At 26.7% G+C, this 17,457-nt stretch overlaps 1 protein-coding gene across 1 annotated transcript in view; it reads left to right on the plus strand.

Annotated features, from left to right (window-relative positions):
* Positions 1-17,457, plus strand: part of LOC111641362 (nucleolar MIF4G domain-containing protein 1 homolog) — a 34,278-nt gene that overhangs the window by 4,979 nt on the left and 11,842 nt on the right. Inside the window, exons 3-9 of the mRNA XM_023387508.1 lie at positions 1,024-1,162; positions 3,354-3,915; positions 7,612-7,682; positions 9,507-9,635; positions 9,988-10,106; positions 15,387-15,480; positions 17,309-17,408. Of these exons, the coding sequence (XP_023243276.1) occupies positions 1,024-1,162; positions 3,354-3,915; positions 7,612-7,682; positions 9,507-9,635; positions 9,988-10,106; positions 15,387-15,480; positions 17,309-17,408 (1,214 nt within the window). The remainder of the gene's footprint in view (positions 1-1,023; positions 1,163-3,353; positions 3,916-7,611; positions 7,683-9,506; positions 9,636-9,987; positions 10,107-15,386; positions 15,481-17,308; positions 17,409-17,457) is intronic.

The raw sequence follows: 17,457 nt of genomic DNA on the forward strand, positions 1-17,457 counted from the left end.
TTAATGTCCTTGCTTGGAAATGTTGTGTTTGTTTCCTTTTTTATGTATCACAATATACATTCTCTTATAAAATCTTTTATAAAGTTCACTCAACATACAATTCTCCCGTTATTAGTCTGTTGCATCAAGGATTAATAATATAGTGAACATTCTTTATAAAAATGCAAATCATTTTTGAAAAATGTTGTCCAGAAAGAAGTGTAAGCAACATATTACAAAATTTAGTTTGAATAAATTCATTTTGCAAATCGGAGAAATTGATATTTTATAATCATTATGAAGTTGCATAAGTTTTTTTTTTATATCATATAAAAATTTTTGCTTTATATTCTTCCATTATATATGAATACTAAATCTAATATTTGCATTAATATTTGTTTCATTTTTTGAACATATCAATATATTACAACTATATTTCCAAATTCTTTAGACTGAATATATTATATAAAATATTTTATATTTTGATATTAAGATCTTATAATAATGATATTAACTTATGAAAATGAGTTTAAAACAATATGATATCAGAAATTATTTATTTTTCAAATGTTGAGGTTTAAAATTTTTAAGTTTTTTATTATTAAAACTCTGTTTATTTAATTATGTAATTACAAAATTTTTAAACAAAAAATGTAAAAACTGTAATTAAGATGACAAAATGGCCCACTTATTGTAAGCATTTACAACAAACAAATCGATTTGATTTTCCACTCATTTTGTATTGGATTTTGTCATTTACTATATTCAGACAAATTACATTTTTATCATCATTTATGAACTTATAATTAAATTATGAAATTTAGTCATTTAGAAAATTAGTTAATATTCTCTATGATACAAATCAAAGTATGATGTTATATAAAGTGATTGTTCTATTACAAAATCTTTTCAAGATGTAGCTGACAACTTTTACAATAATGTTTACTCCAAATATCAATGCAAATTTCATTAAAGAATATATTTTATATAAAAATATTTTATTATATTATATTTTAATTTATTTATATAAATTTTTATTGTTAGAAAAATGATGTTAAAAAAATACAGTTACAAGAAGCTATTGCAGAAGATGATAAAGCTATTAACAGACTTGAAAAACAATTGAAGTTAAAAAACAGAAAAAAGAAGATACCAAAATCCTTTTATGATGATGGTTTAGGATGTATCCTTTTTAATGAAAATAGAAAGAATTTTATTTGAGCCTGTAAAATTTATATTTATATAAAATAAAATTTCTGTTTTAATCTATTTCATATGTAGTTGTCACAAATTTTTGTGCAAAATCTCATTTTATTGGTTTCTTTCAGTCTCATATTAAATATATGATTTCTTTGTATACTTTATTCATAAAACTAAAAATTTTATGGAATCAAGTAATAATTTAGTTCTTAAACCTAGTTTTATGTTTAGTCTTAATGCTATAACTTCAATATCAAATGATATAAGAAACAAAAAATGTTTAATCAATTTCTATTATAAGATTGTTATAAAACTACAGAATGTCCATAATTTATTCATCTAATTAAGAAACTCAATAGAGGAAAAGCTAACAAATCGTGAAAAACAGTTAACTACACATTATTATTAACTCAAAAAGTTTTAACTCACACTTGAGTGTAGAGATGCATAATTTACTTGATGAGAAATTCTTGAATTGTTGGATCAGATGATATAGACCAATTGCATGGTCACCAAGATTCCTGAAGATGTCCCCTTGATTTATTTTTGTGGAGCCACATAAAGAACAAAGTATATGCAAAAAAAGATAAATAGCATAGAGAAATTAGGAAGACAGGATTGTCCAGGCTATGAATATGGTATCAGAGGAGAAATTAAAAAACATTTGGAGAGAAGTCAAGTATAGACTTGATATTCTGAGAGCAATAAAAGGAATGTGTCAAAGTTTAGTAATAAGCCATCTCAACCTGAAAGGTTTGTAAAAAAAACTTTTTCAGTTAACAAATGATGTGTTAACTGTTTTTAGATATCCATTATAGTTTTGTTTTTTTCTATTGAGTTTCTTAATCAGGTGAATTATTGACACCCTGTATTTTTTGTTTTTGCTTTTTCTTTCATTGTGATAGTTCAGATATTTTTTATTTTTAACTAAAATGATTATTTGTAAAATACTTAAACTATAAGTAGCACATCATATAAAATAAAAAATCATTTATGAATGTCTTTGTTAAAATAATTTTACAGCATCTAAATTTAAAATTAGAGCTAGAATTTCTATTGTCATTGCATTTTTTTTAAAGATTTTTAACAAAGATATCATACTAAAACTTTATTTAACAATTTATTAATGTACATTATATAAATAATTAATAGATATTTATGTTACTCTTATACAGAGTAGGTAGCCCAATAGTTCAATTAACATTAACTAGCTTAAAATTAAATTTTTAAATAGCAGGCAAATTTATAAAACAAAAATTAATGAAATTATTAAAAACGTTAAATTTAAATTTGATTGTCTTTTGTGTGACACAACACTAAAACAATTTCTACAGTTATGTCACAAAAGAAAAAAAAAGTTACAATTAATTAAAAGAATTGTAATTAAGGGTTCAAAAATTAAATTAATTAATTATTAAAGATAATTATAAAAATTAAAACTAAATTAATACTAAATAAATTAAACCAAAAATTAATTAAAACTAAAAATAATAATTAAATTTAAAAATAAAATAATTAAAATTCTGGCATTTACACTGAAACCAAAACTAAAAATAAAATCAAATAAAATTAAAACAATGTGTTTAAAAACCATTTAAAAGTTGTTTTGAAATTTTTATTATTTGTATTTAGCAGAGGTGGAACATTTTGCTTTTAGTATAGTATAGTATATATATATATATATACACATAAAAATTATACAAAATAATGTAAAACTAAAACTAAATCTGTGTTCTGTATATGACCAAAGGTTATTCAGAAATCAAACTTAAAGAATAGTTGCTATGGGAGCAAACGAATAGTTGTCTCTTCAACTCCAAGTCTGTGTCAAAAGTGAAGTCTTTTTGTATCTCCTATCCCTACACAATTTCCTTCTTTTCCTTTTCTTATCCCTTTGCACGAATTCATGCAGAGTCTACAGAGGATGTTAATGGGCGATCCTTTCGAGAAATGAATTGTAGGCCCACCTAAGATGTAATATGACCTACTTACACACTGCTTCTTTGTACTGTTGGTTTCAGTTTCGGTGAGGACGGAACATTTTGCTTTTAATGTATATACAGATTATCGTTGTGTATTTTGTATAATGAGAAAATGGTTTCATAAACAAATATATATTTATATAAATGTAAATGTAAAACTTTTGCATATTAAATTTCTTTAACTATATTTAGATTTGCTTGAGATAATAGATAATTCTAATGAAACTTCAAAGAAAGAAGAAATATCTTCAAGACTTCACAGTTTAAAGAAAATAGGCAAAAAAGAGAGAAAAGTGTCTTTTCAAGACAACAGTGAATTTGATGAAGATATGGATATTAAATCAGAAGTTGAAAATGATGAAGAATATGATGATGGTGGTGGTGGTGGTGGTGGTGATGATGATGATGAAAGTGATAGTTGCAAAAGTGATGATCATGAAAATGATAGTGAGCAGAGTGAGGACGATGATAGTGGTGTTGAAAATAATTTAGAGGATAATGATAGCATTGAAAGTGTTAATGAAGGTGTAGGTGATATAAAAGACAATGACAAGCAAAAAAAGAGCAAGTCAAAATTCTGGGAGGATATTTATGGACGCTTGAGAGATAAAGAAGGAAATATAGTAAAAACAGAATCAAGAAATTCAGGTGAAAAATATATTCCTCCAGCAAAACGATTAAGTATGACCACCAGTACTAAAAAAGAAAAACAACTTGAAATCATACAAAAACAATTAAGAGGACTATTAAATAGGTGATCATTCATTTAATATAAAATTTGATAAAAATTTATTTTTAACTATATTAAAATCATTAATTAAAATAATGTATATTACATACATAATAAGTAGGGATCTTGCTAGCTTTTTACAAATCTCATAGTCATACTAAGGTCACAATCGAAAGCATTTTTTTTTTTTTTTTTTTTGCACCATACAGTAAAGGCAGCTTGGAAATCAAATTCTCTTTGAGGTGAATCATTGATTGATATACTCATCAAATTGCTAACATTTATTACATCTAGCATATTGCGTATTGGGGTTTTAATGATATTCATTTCACTAAAACACATTCACAGTCAACAATATGTACTGGAATTGCAAAGGCATATTCTAAAATCAGGAACATATGAGGAAAATCAGAAAGTAAGTCATTTAGGACCATTAATTGGTGGACACCTGAGAGACAGAGATCCTTGCATCTGTTGATAAGTATTCTTTTAAACATGCCGCATTCCACAAGCAACTCAGTCTTTTCTACATTTATCTGTGACTGCAGGAAAGTATGAAGCTATAATATTTCTTTATCTATGAAGTCAAAAAAAACTTCTTAGTTTGTACTGGGGATGTTTCTGAGTAAGACTGTAAACAATTGCTGGGGCTGACCTGACTGGAACAAAAGGCTGGACCATTAACTACGTAGTTCTCCTCAAGCAGATGGAAATTTATCTAATATAATAATTTTATTTAAAATTATCTTACAGCCATCTCGGTCCATTACACGTATGCCTGCTACCCGTAGATATACAGTAGTCTCTTGTTATATTGTGGATTCTGATATATTNAGGAAAATCAGAAAGTAAGTCATTTAGGACCATTAATTGGTGGACACCTGAGAGACAGAGATCCTTGCATCTGTTGATAAGTATTCTTTTAAACATGCCCCATTCCACAAGCAACTCAGTCTTCTCTACATTTAGCTGTAACTGCAGGAAAGTATGAAACTATAATATTTCTTTATCTCCAAAGTCAAAAAAACTTCTTAGTTTGTACTGGGGATGTTTCTGGGTAAGACTGTAAACAATTGCTGGGGCTGACCTGACTGGAACAAAAGGCCAGACTATTAACTACATAGTTCTCCTCAAACATGATGGAAATTTATCTAATATAATAATTTCATTTAAAATTATCTTACAGCCATCTCGGTCCATTACACGTATGCCTGCTACCCGTAGATATACAGTAGTCTCTTGTTATATTGTGGATTCTGATATATTGTGCTTTTTTTTTTGGGTCCTCAAATTTTAAAAGCATTTGAGTCAATAAATTTTAAAATATCAATTGCCATTGAATTTCTTTTTTTGCAATGAAATATGGTATTTTATTCCTACCATTGTCCTTGAAACTACCACTTCAAGTGAAACAATAAATTTGTCAAGATATAAATAAGCAAAACAATTATGGTAAATAAATGTGAGATGTGAGGGGTTCCGGAATACTCTGTCTCATGTTTATGATGACCATTTATTTTTAGAGATCGGTTAAATCTCTCAAATCAAGATTCCTGATATGACNTATTAACTACATAGTTCTCCTCAAACATGATGGAAATTTATCTAATATAATAATTTCATTTAAAATTATCTTACAGCCATCTCGGTCCATTACACTTATGCCTGCTATCCGTAGATATACAGTAGTCCCTTGTTATATTGTGGATTCTGATATATTATGCTTTTTTTGGGTCCTCAAATTTTAAAAGCATTTGAGTCAATAAATTTTAAAATATCAATTGTCATTGAATTTGTCTTTGCAATGAAATATGGTATTTTATTCCTACCATTGTCCTTGAAACTACCACTGCAAGTGAAACAATAAATTTGTCAAGATATAAATAAGCAAAACAATTATGGTAAATAAATGTGAGATGTGAGGGGTTCCGGAATACTCTGTCTCATGTTTATGATGACCATTTATTTTTAGAGATTGGTTAAATCTCTCAAATCAAGATTCCTGATATGACTTAGTCAGTTCTGCAGAATAAGACGCAAATAAAAGTGTAAAAATATGTTTCCGGAATTCATAGGAGGATTATTTTTAACATGAGTTAGACGATGGAGTTAGGCATAAAGGAAATTACATGAGTTAAGGATTAAAAGATATATTTAATAAAATAAATCTATATACAACTTATAATGAAAAATAAATCTAAATGAATAAAACATAATATGATAATGAAATATCTAATTACAAATTCTTCCTTTTGAAAGAGGAACTCTAATTAATCTTATTAACTAATTTGTACATATATACAGAGAGAGTTTACATAGTATATTACCTATATGTAGTCTTTGATTGGAGAGAGCTGAGCTGAAGTCTTAAGGAGAGCACACAGAACATTCTTTAAGTCCAAACTTGCCTTTCAAAAGGTTGAGTGAGCTAAGCTAAGTTGTACTTAAGTCGATTAAGCTGTACTAACTAGCTATCAGATGTTTTGAGGTGACCTATTTATACAAAATCTCTTTCAATCAAATTGTTTAAAATAAGCCCTTTATTAATGCTTCCATATGAATGAAGTTGGGTGGTTTGCAGATAGAGTATGAGAAATCCCACACTAAACTATCACTAAACTTTGGAGGATCTATGTCATTTTCCTTCAACTAAACAGGAAGGTTCTTTTTCAACTTTGTACAATTTATACAAAACAGATAAAATTTTATCAATTTAATTTAACAAAATCTTGTTATATAATTTAACAAATTAAATCATCAACCCTGGATTCTCACAATAAGCAAACCAAAGTGGACAGATCAATTATCATTTATGTTTCCTTTTGATATTAAAAGTTGTTTATTTATTGGTTTTAAGTACTGTCTTCTCATTTACAAATTTTGAATTCACTGCAAAATGTGCAAGGAAAAGATTTCTTTATTTCTGAATGGAAAATTCTAAAATTTTTATACAGTAGTAACTTCATTATGCTTTTTACAGAATTTTTACTCTTTGTAATTTTATAAGTTTTGATGTTCTATTATATGTTCAATATTTACTTTTTAAATGTTCAATTACTAAATTTATAATTTTTATTGAAAAATATAAATTACACAAATTTTTAATAAGTGATTTATTGTGAAATATTAGTACTGTGTAATAAAATAGCAACTGATATTTTATGTTTATATCAACGGTATTTGTCTTTAAATGTCATTGTTACAATTATTCTAAATGGGTGTTCATGATATCAATGTTTATGTAAACATTTAATATGATATAACCATGAATATTCAGTATTGCAAAACAGCTTATTTTATATCAGAAGCACTTGCCGGTGAAAGAATAGAGGATAGAGATTCCATAGCATGTATAATCTGTTTAGTATAAGCCCAAAATGTTTTCAGTATTCAGTTATATCGTGCCACCAGATACATCGTACTTTTTATTTGTCTCCTGACAAGCGCAATATAACAAGGGGCTATTGTATTAAAGCAATTCTGAAATTGACAAAAACACATCATTACGTCGTATGGAAACTATTGCGTTTTTCTAAGTGAAATTTTCTGTCACTTTTTTGATTTTGCAGACAAAAGTTGTTACTAAATTACATCACTTGTAGCAAAAAAAGTTACTAGTAGTGAGATCCCTAAATAAGTTTATTATTATTAGTTGTGATATCATATATCTGAAAAAATTTTTATAACATTTAGTTAATAGTAAACTTTATTAAATTTCAGATTGAGTGAAGCAAATATGCAGCCCATATGTTATCAGATAGAAGAAATATATATGAAGAATAGTAGAAATGGTAAATTATTTATGGAATTATTTGTTTTCATTTAGAGAATGCATGTGAAAAAATTTTATAAATTAAATACTTTTTAATATACTCATATAAATTAATATAAAATTTTTAAAATACACAAATTAAAATATTAATTAGATAAAAAGATGGAAAGAAGCAAAGAAATAAGAATTAAAAATATTCTTATGTGATGAAAGTTTATTAATTTTTCTATCATCAAATTTTATTTAATATTGAACATAATGCAATATTAATTTACATTATTTTAGTAAGAGGTTCATAAAATTAAAATTAAATGAAGGAATGGAAAACTTTTTTCATATAAGCTAAAAAAGTAAGTTTATGTTATGATGCATGCCCAGAAAGTAAGTGTCATTTGGCTATCTAAAAAAGTAGGCAAATTAAACAAAATTGATTTAATTACCGTTAAATTATATATAACTTAATCTACTTTTCAAGATAATCATCAAGCAAATTGACGCACTTAACATATCTTGGCACTAAATTGAAGACACCGTTTCATAGAATTCCACTGCCTATGATTTGAACCATTTCTGGAGTTTGTTTTGCTTTGCCTCATCATCACTACTGAAATGTTGAGGTGCTGATACAAATGGAAATTGCTGGGTGCTAAGTCTGGACTATAAAGAGGATGAGTGAATTGTTCCCAGCAAAATGACTTAAACAGTTTCTTTGTCATACTTGTGACATGCATTCATGCGTTGTTGTGCAACAACACTACATTGGAATTAAGTAGGCCTTTTGTTCTGTATCATTCACCTTAATTTTTTCAGAGTTTGACAGTATGTTTCTGTGTTGATTTTTTTGCCTTGTGGCATGAATTCCACTAACAAAATTACCTGACAGTCCCATAAAATACTGCCATTGTAGTGACTGTTGTTTGCTTTTTGGGTGTCATGTGGCAAATCCATGTTTCATTACCAGTGGCAATTCTTTTTAAAAATCCATTTCCTTCTCCTTCATACCACTGCAAAAATTCCAAGACTGATCCCATGCATTTTGTTTTGTGAATGTCTGTTAGCATTTTTTGGCACACATCTCAAGCACAACTTTTTGAAGTGCTAGTATTTAGACAATTTCATGCAGCAAAGATCTTAATGTCAGGAAATTGCAGAGACAAATCAGAAATTGTGAACTGTCTATTGAAATGAATCTCCTCTTCAACATTTGCAGTAAGTCTTCATTGACTAGGGATGGGCACCCACTATGCTCCTCATCATGAATGTTATCCCTTCCTTTGTTAAATATCCTAACCCACTTTTTCACCATACCTTCACTTATTATATTTAGTACATAAACTTCACAAATTTTCTGATAAATTTTGTTTGGTCAACCATTTCTTGTGATCAAAAATTTAATTTCTGATCATATTTCATAACTGGTGGGCTAATTGATTGTTTTGATTATTGTAACTGATGCTTAGTGATCCTCAATGTGAACAAGAAAAATAAATATGACTTGGCTACTTCATTCTTGAGTGAAAGAAGTAACTACACATACACAACCTTGACATTGTCATGGGAGTGTATAGTGGGAGTGGGAGTATATGCCAATGGTACTTATGCTTTCTGGACTCTCCTCATACCTTCTAAAATTCTTTTAGACAAATACTTTAAGTGTTAAAATTTTATTGTTTGATTAATGAAATTGCCTTTGTAATATGTAAAAATGTTTATTAGATAATTATTTGAATTAATTTGCTTATTTTCTTTTTTTAACATTTTCTGTAAAAAGAATTAAATTGTTTGGAATTACCATAAGAGAAAATTAATGTAGATTTTGATCATTTTTATTTTGTCATTTCAGATGTAAATGAAACTTTATCGGCTTTATTAATGGAGTTAATTGTTTCCCCAGTATTGATGGCTAACAGACTAGTAATGGAACATGCTATGTTAATAGCATTATTACATGGAAATATTGGTGAAGAAATAGGTAAATTAAAAATTTATGAATTTTATTTTTACATAGTGATAAAATTTTGCTTTGAAATTTTATTATCAAATTGAATTTTTTGCCAAATAAAAATATTTTTAAGAATTAATAATACAACCAAATTCATAAATTAGTCTCTTAGAATCAAATATATTTTTATTTTCTTATTTCTTTCTGTTTTGTTAATTGTTCTAGAATTAATATGTAAAAGAAAATATTGACAAAATTCAAATATTATAAATTATAACTTAAGCTTTATTCTTTATTAAAATATATTAAACATTATTTAAATTAACTCTTGAAATAAAACTTGAGAAAACAAAATAAATTTTTTAAACTCATTTAATGTTAGGTGCACATTTTCTTCAAACTTGGATCTGCAAATTAGAAGATTTTCTGAAAGATAATTCTTATGAAGGAAAAATGATTGATAACTTAATTTGTTTTATTATTCATCTTTTTACTTTTAAAGTATGTATTGCTATTTTTATTAAATAACTTATTAATACTAAAGTAAAAGAAGTGTTTTAAAAGTAAATATTAGAAAGCAGTTATCTGAAATGTCTAGATGTAATTTTCAAAAATATATAATTTATACACTAATAATTTATACGAATTATTATATTATTACAAGGGAGGCTTTTCTCTCACTTGCTTTGCTTGTTTATCTTACAAGCTTTGCCCTCTTATTCTCAATTTAGACTGTTTATAACAAAAAGTTTTCACTGTTTATTGATTATCAGTGTTGCCATTTCTATTTGTTCCTCCCTTTATCATGTATATAGTGTATCCATGAATGTCTTGCTGCATGTATGTCTTCTACATATATGTAGAGAGAGAGTTGTCAATCAGAATTGAGTTGTCCATTGTAAAGGTTGAAGAGAGGCCAAAGTTTGATTTTTTAGTGGAAGGGTTCTGCATGAAGCCTCACTTTAATGATTTTAAAATGACTCCTGGGTTTCCACAAGCAATGAGATGGGATTAGGGCATCAGTGTACCTATGAGTGTCGAGTACTGATTGATACTGTATATGATTTGTGCTATATCTCACAGGTAGATTGATGTGGAAAGGTTATGTGGCTCACAGAATATATATTAGCTACCACTTGTTCCATGGACTTTGCTCAGAACATTTTGTGACATGAAATAAAAGAAAAGAAATAGCAACTCCTTGTGTTGCTATTTCTTTTTTCTTTTTGTTTGTTTTTGGTGACAGAACAAAGTGTTGTTGTGATTTTAGGTATTTTATATTGGCCACCATGGCAATAGAATAGTTATTACCATGGTGGCCATACTGCCGCTCTTCCAGACATTCTTGTGGCTCCTATATACTCATACAATTTCTTTCTATAAACTGCTACTTACACATAGTCAGCAAATTAAAAAAATGTTATCTATTATGTAGTGTGATATATATATATATATATAGATTGTAAGTAAGGGTACATTCATATGAACTGAATTTTAAACAGTTAGTGTCCTAACTTCAAACAAACTTTCTACTAGTAAGTAAGAAAAGAGAAATATTGATATGCATTTAGATAGGTAATAAAAATTAATTTATTTTCTTTTTATTTTCTAAAAGTCTTTTTAGATAGCCTTTCTTACATACCTACCCAAACGTATGCATTCTTAATCTAACATAACAGTGATAACTAAAGGCCCATTTGGATGTATGCATATGTTTTTTCCTTAAATACTATGTTATTGAAACTTTTATATAAACACGATTTGATTTACTCAGCAATTTTAGAAATATTTAGAAAATATATTTGATTTTTATTTTATATTTTTTCAGATATGACCATTTTCAGGGCTTTATAAGTGCTTTATAAACTTTGTAGATTATTTGCATGATTGCAAGTGCTATTTTTTTTTTTCTTCTTCTTCTTCAAATGATCTATAGTCTGTTTCAGCTATCCATGCAGTGAATCATTTTTTGCGCATGTACAATCTATGTGAGTAATTTCACTTTACCAGCCTGATGAACACTTGAACTTCAAATTTTTTAAATTTGAACCATTTAACTTGCATTTTTTTAAAATCCCACTTGTGATCATATTTTGCATTGCCATGGAAATCTTTCATTTTTAAATTCTTAAAATTCTTTGAATTAAGTGGATTAAAATTATTGTGTTATATTTATTAATTTAATAATGTTAATTTTAAATCATTCAAAACATTGTGTAAATATAATGTTTAATTAAATGTAAGGGAGATAATTTCTTGTGAGTAAAGTAGCAAAATCCTGTTACATTAAGTTTGGTTTAACAACAATATGAGTAAAGTAGTAAAAACTAATGCTGAATTGCTAAGAAAATATGTCCAGGAGTTTGCATCGTAGATATTTATAATAGATATAAAAAATTTTTATTGAAATATAGGCCACAAATCATTTCCTGCTAAAAAGTGGTTTCAAGTGTCTCAGCATGCTGAAACATTCTTACATCAGTGCAACATAAAGAGTTAAAATTAGCCAAACAGCAATTGAATTTAATCTTTTTCTGTAATCTTGCTAACATTACTTTAGATTTTCAGAACAAAGCACCATCAAACATTAAATTTAACTATCTAACATATCTGTATTTATATTATAAAAATGTATTAATCCACAATACATTTACATAGGAGTATTTATTTTTTATTATTACAGTATTTTATAAGTTTTGATAGTACAGCACCGGGCAAAAAGATTTGAACATGATATAAGAAAATAAAATTGTTTTGTTTACACTTGTCTTACAAGAAAATAAAAATGTAATGCTCAAAACAAAAGTATATATTTTATTAATTAAATTATTAAGTGTTTATCAGTTTAATTTCAAATGAATAAACCAAAATGTTTTTACATAAAGCAGTATAAAAAAGTTTTTTCCAACTTCATGTATGTTCAAAATATATTTGAACACTATTAATGATATGAGAAAACAAATTATAAAGCTGCAGTTAAACAATTAAATATGGAATGGAAGACAAATAAAACAAATGTTTGTGACAGAACAGTAAGAAATAGACTGAATGACATGGGATTTTCATTTGCAAGCCAAAAACAAACTCTTTCTGACCAAGAAACAAAAAAACAATTATTTAAAATGGGCAAGACAGCACAAAAATTGGACCATAGAAAACTGGAAAATGGTTATTTTTTATCAGATGAGAGTCATATATACATTGGGTATAGTTATGATTTAGGAAAATTCATTTGAAGAAGTGCAGATGAGAAATTTAAGGAATACTGCCTGAATAGGAACACTAAGTTTCCAACAAGCTTAATGGTTTGGAGCTGCATGTCAGCTATTGGATCTGGAAATATTTATATTCTTAATGAAGCTGTAACAGCAGAAGTGTATAAGGGAATTTTAAAATTGTTCCTGATTCCAACAATTGAAGACCACTTTGGTGATGCTGATGCTGTTTTCAGGATAGTAATGCACTTGCTGTTGAGTCAAATGAATTAAAGAATTTTTGAAGTCTAATGGGATTCAAATATTAACTGGACTGCAAATAATCCAGATTTAAACCCTATTGAAAATTTATGAGTAAATTTGAAAATACTGCTTGATGAAAGGGCAACAACTAATAAAGATGAACTTAAAGAAGCCATAAAAATTAACTGGAGTAAAATAACTTCAGAAACTTTCAATGAATTAATTTTGACAATAAAAGCTGTAATAAGATCAAGAGGAAGACCAAAAAATTTTAACTTCTGTTATTTTGTATGTGATCCTTTTATTATTATTATTGTTCAAATACGTTTTACAATACTTCTTAAAGTAAAATATGTTTTTGGGAAAACGGTTTGGTTTATTTATTTGAAATTAAAGTGATAAATACCTAATAATGCAATGAATAAAATGTATATTTTTGATTTGAGCATTACATTTTTATTTTTCTATAAACAGGGTTCCTAAATACTGTACCTATGTTCCAATGTATCAAGGATCTACATTATTGTTTGGGAAAAGACATGGAAAATCAGGAATTTGCCTCCTTGGATGCCTTGTTGATTTTTTTACTGATAGAATGCTTGACTACGTGTAGCCATCTGCAGGCAGCAAGAAGTAACGTAGTGCAATACAACTTATGAAAAGAGGTGCAGAATATTTTCAAGACCCAAAATTTTTCCAAAAATTTACAAAGTACAAAAAATGATAAATAATTTTAATTTAAATGGTATTATTTATCATTTTTCATTTTAATAATTTTGATTGCATAATAAAACAAGTTCTGATTTTTTCCAGTTTATTAATATTTTATAAAGTCCATGAAATTTATTAAGAGATAAATTCAGTAAATACATACTTTTGTACATGGATTATACAGGATTTGTTAATGAATAATAAATAAATGGAATTTTTCTTTTTTTCAAAGCCGTATAGATTTGTTGTTATAACAGGATAAACTACTTTAATGTAATAAAACAGTTTATTTTTAATTTTAATAATTTGGCAATTATAAAAAAATATATAACTGTTAATTAGAAAAAAGACTAAAAAGTTGTAGAAGCAATAGCGTATGTGCATTAGTAAGTCAAGTACTGTTTTATTTTGTCAATGTGCAATACTGTAAAGGATGTGAGGGTCAGGGAATTTTTACAAAATTCGTCAGTGGAAGTCAGGGAAAGTCATTGAATTTAAAAAGAAAAATTTGAGTAGGAACCTGTATAAAATGAGCTCAAACTAAATTTTATTTTCTTATATCATGTTGAAATACTTTTTGCCAGGGGTTGTATATAACCAATTATATTTAACAAAATATTCTTGGAGATATGAATAATAAACACAAGCAAATTTTGTAAATCTCTTTTCTAATGAATATGAATAAAATATAATGAAAATTATTTACACTTAAATAGTGACTACACATAAAAATTAATTTAACACAATTCTAACTCCAGTATTAAATTAGACACTATATATACAAGTAAACTCTTTAAACCAGAAAAAAATCTCTTTAAAACTAGGGCTCATGTTGCATGATTGCTATAAAATGCGATGCTTTATTACATTCTGATTGCTCACTTCCTACATGAAACATTACTCTAATACATGTTTTGTGACATCATTGTTTGAACAGTGATTCCAAGAATGCTATGCTTTACTTACATAATTCTAATGGGTCACTAAAAATATTTCTAGCTGTTAATGTCCCTGAAGATTGATTATAGGAATTTGAAAGCATTTGGAATAATGAGAAATATAAACTCTGAAACTCTGAATTAAATAGCAACAATATAAATCTTTGAAAATTTTGAAATAGGTAGAAAGGAAAAAAAAAAATTTTCAAATACAAACTTTAATTCTAAAAAATGCTCATGAGAACCTTTTCTTATTTAAGGACTTGTTATATCAAGGAGAATGTCATCCTCTAGTTTTTGAGCACATTCCTTGATGTAACAAGTTTTTAAATAATAAAAGGTCCTCGTGAACATTTTTAGAATACTTAAAATAAGTACAAGAAGCAATTTAAATAACAAACAAGAATTCTTTAATTCTTAGACAAAATATCAATACATAACTATATACTAATTAATGCACAACTATACACAACAAACTATTTAATGAATATTAAAAAATAATTAAAATGTTTCTTTAACCAAATAGTTTAAAAATAAACTAATATTACTCTTTAGATATAAGAAAATAAATTTGTACAATAACTGAAATTTAAAACCTAACAAATAATATTTTATTAAATTGATTGTTTATTATATTTTCAATGTTTAATAAATAAAAACATTTACTATTTTAGATTACAAGCTCAATACTTATTTACAATATTTTGCATAAATTAATTGAAAGTTTTCAAGAGAAAGATATAGAATTAATTCTGTTGATTATAAAAAGTAAGTTTTAATCCAATAAACATTTTTTTATACATTTATCATTTTAATTTTAATTGTAATAAAAAATAATAAAAACTGATGGATTTTATGAGCTGTTTTGTTATACTATTAATTTATAAACATGATACGGTATTTTTGACTTTATAAGATGCACTTTTTTGTACTTAAATTTTATTTTAATATTAGGATGTATTTGGTATCTTGTATTGAGCGTGGAAAAGTTGTAATCAAGTTAAAAAGTAAGAGCTTATCAGCCAAAGCGTAATTAGAAAAATTAGAATTAGAGATGTGAGTTTTAACCGGAAGATGGTAGTCAAGATTCTGATTCTGACAATAACATTGAAGCATCATGAATGACAACATAATCACATTCAGTGTCTTCTGATTCAGTTATTAACAGTAATTATTTCAAATGTTGTAGCTGTGACCCATAAATACAATAAATAAATGATTCTGATTATTTACTTGTACATTTTCAGAACTAAGTATTTCTCTCGTTTTTTACCCATTTATTTTCTCTTACAAATTAATAAACACTGTCCTCAGAAAACTTTGGGACTTCAAATAAATCCTGGGAGATGCTTACATTTTAAAAATAATGTATATAAACAAATCTCTATGATATATAAAATATGGAAAATGTGGTATATAAAACAAATCTTTCTTATTGCAACTTTCCATCATACTTTCTTATTTATGCTGAATATGTGGAAGCAAAAGTACAGTTGATAAGAATGTAATTATTAAAAATGTACTGAATTTAATTATGACGATATATTTTTATGGTATTTATAAACATAAAGATTGAAAAATATAATACTTATTAACAGTGCTTTTTTTGGGGAAAAAAAGGTGATGGAATGCTCGTCTCATTACTAAAAATATATTACATGCATCGTATACAAGATTTGGCACACAAGCAGGAGCAGGACCGTCTTAATAATTTTGTTGCCTATCTTCTATGCTCAACAGAGCGATTCAACGCGAACCAAACATCAAATTTTCAAAAATTTTCTTAAAACTTTTAAAATATATCAAAAAAAGGTAGTGGAACGCCATTCCATTGTGTTCTATGACAAAAAAAAGCGCTGCTTATTAACATAATCAACATACAAATATGTAATCAAAATTAGAAAACTCGAGTCACACAGATAATAAAGTAATTTTAGTGTCCATTAGGACACTAAAATCACTTTATTATCTGTATATCATTTCATGAATATAATATGATAAAAAGTTGAATTAAGATAAATACTGCATTATGTATTAATAAAGATTTATATGTTATATAATAGTAAACAGCAGCTTCTCATATAATAATATGTTTTGAATAGATTCAATTCTTTTAAATCACTTTAAATAAAGACATTCATGCTTAATAAGAATTGCTTGTTTTCTTTCATTAAATTTTATTTTATGCTATTTTGAGTTCAATCAATGACTTTGTCCTCATCTTTTGAAATGATTTGATTTAAATAATTTCTTAACTTGACAAATGAAGTCCTCGGGGATGTATAGTGCTAACTCTCACAATCACATTTTTTGGGGTAATTGAATTGAATGTTTAAAAAACTCCAAAAATGAAAAATTACAAAATGATGAGATGGCAGCTAAATTTTACAGGCAATGTTCGGAGAGAAAAATATTAACAACTATTTATGCGATTTTAGGACTTATTCAAACATTCAAACTCAGTTACCTCAGAGATGTGATTCTGAGAGTTAGTACTATATGTCCCCAAGGGCTTTAAATAATTAATTACTCAAACAGCATTAGATTATCAATCATATTCAATTGTCAATAGTAAATAGAAAATTCTATTAAATAGATGTTGGATTTTCATTAAGGAAAGATGATCCAAGTGCTCTTAAACAAATAATTTTGGAAATTCAAAGAAAAGCGGCAGACACATCACTGAAACAAGATCAGTAAGTAATCTGTTATTTAATTTAATATGTATAATAAGATTGAATGATA

The sequence above is a fragment of the Centruroides sculpturatus genome, unplaced genomic scaffold, assembly GCF_000671375.1.
Source record: "Centruroides sculpturatus isolate CEXI.00-Female unplaced genomic scaffold, Cexi_2.0 scaffold1514, whole genome shotgun sequence".
In the NCBI taxonomy this organism is placed as follows: Eukaryota; Metazoa; Arthropoda; class Arachnida; order Scorpiones; family Buthidae; genus Centruroides; species Centruroides sculpturatus.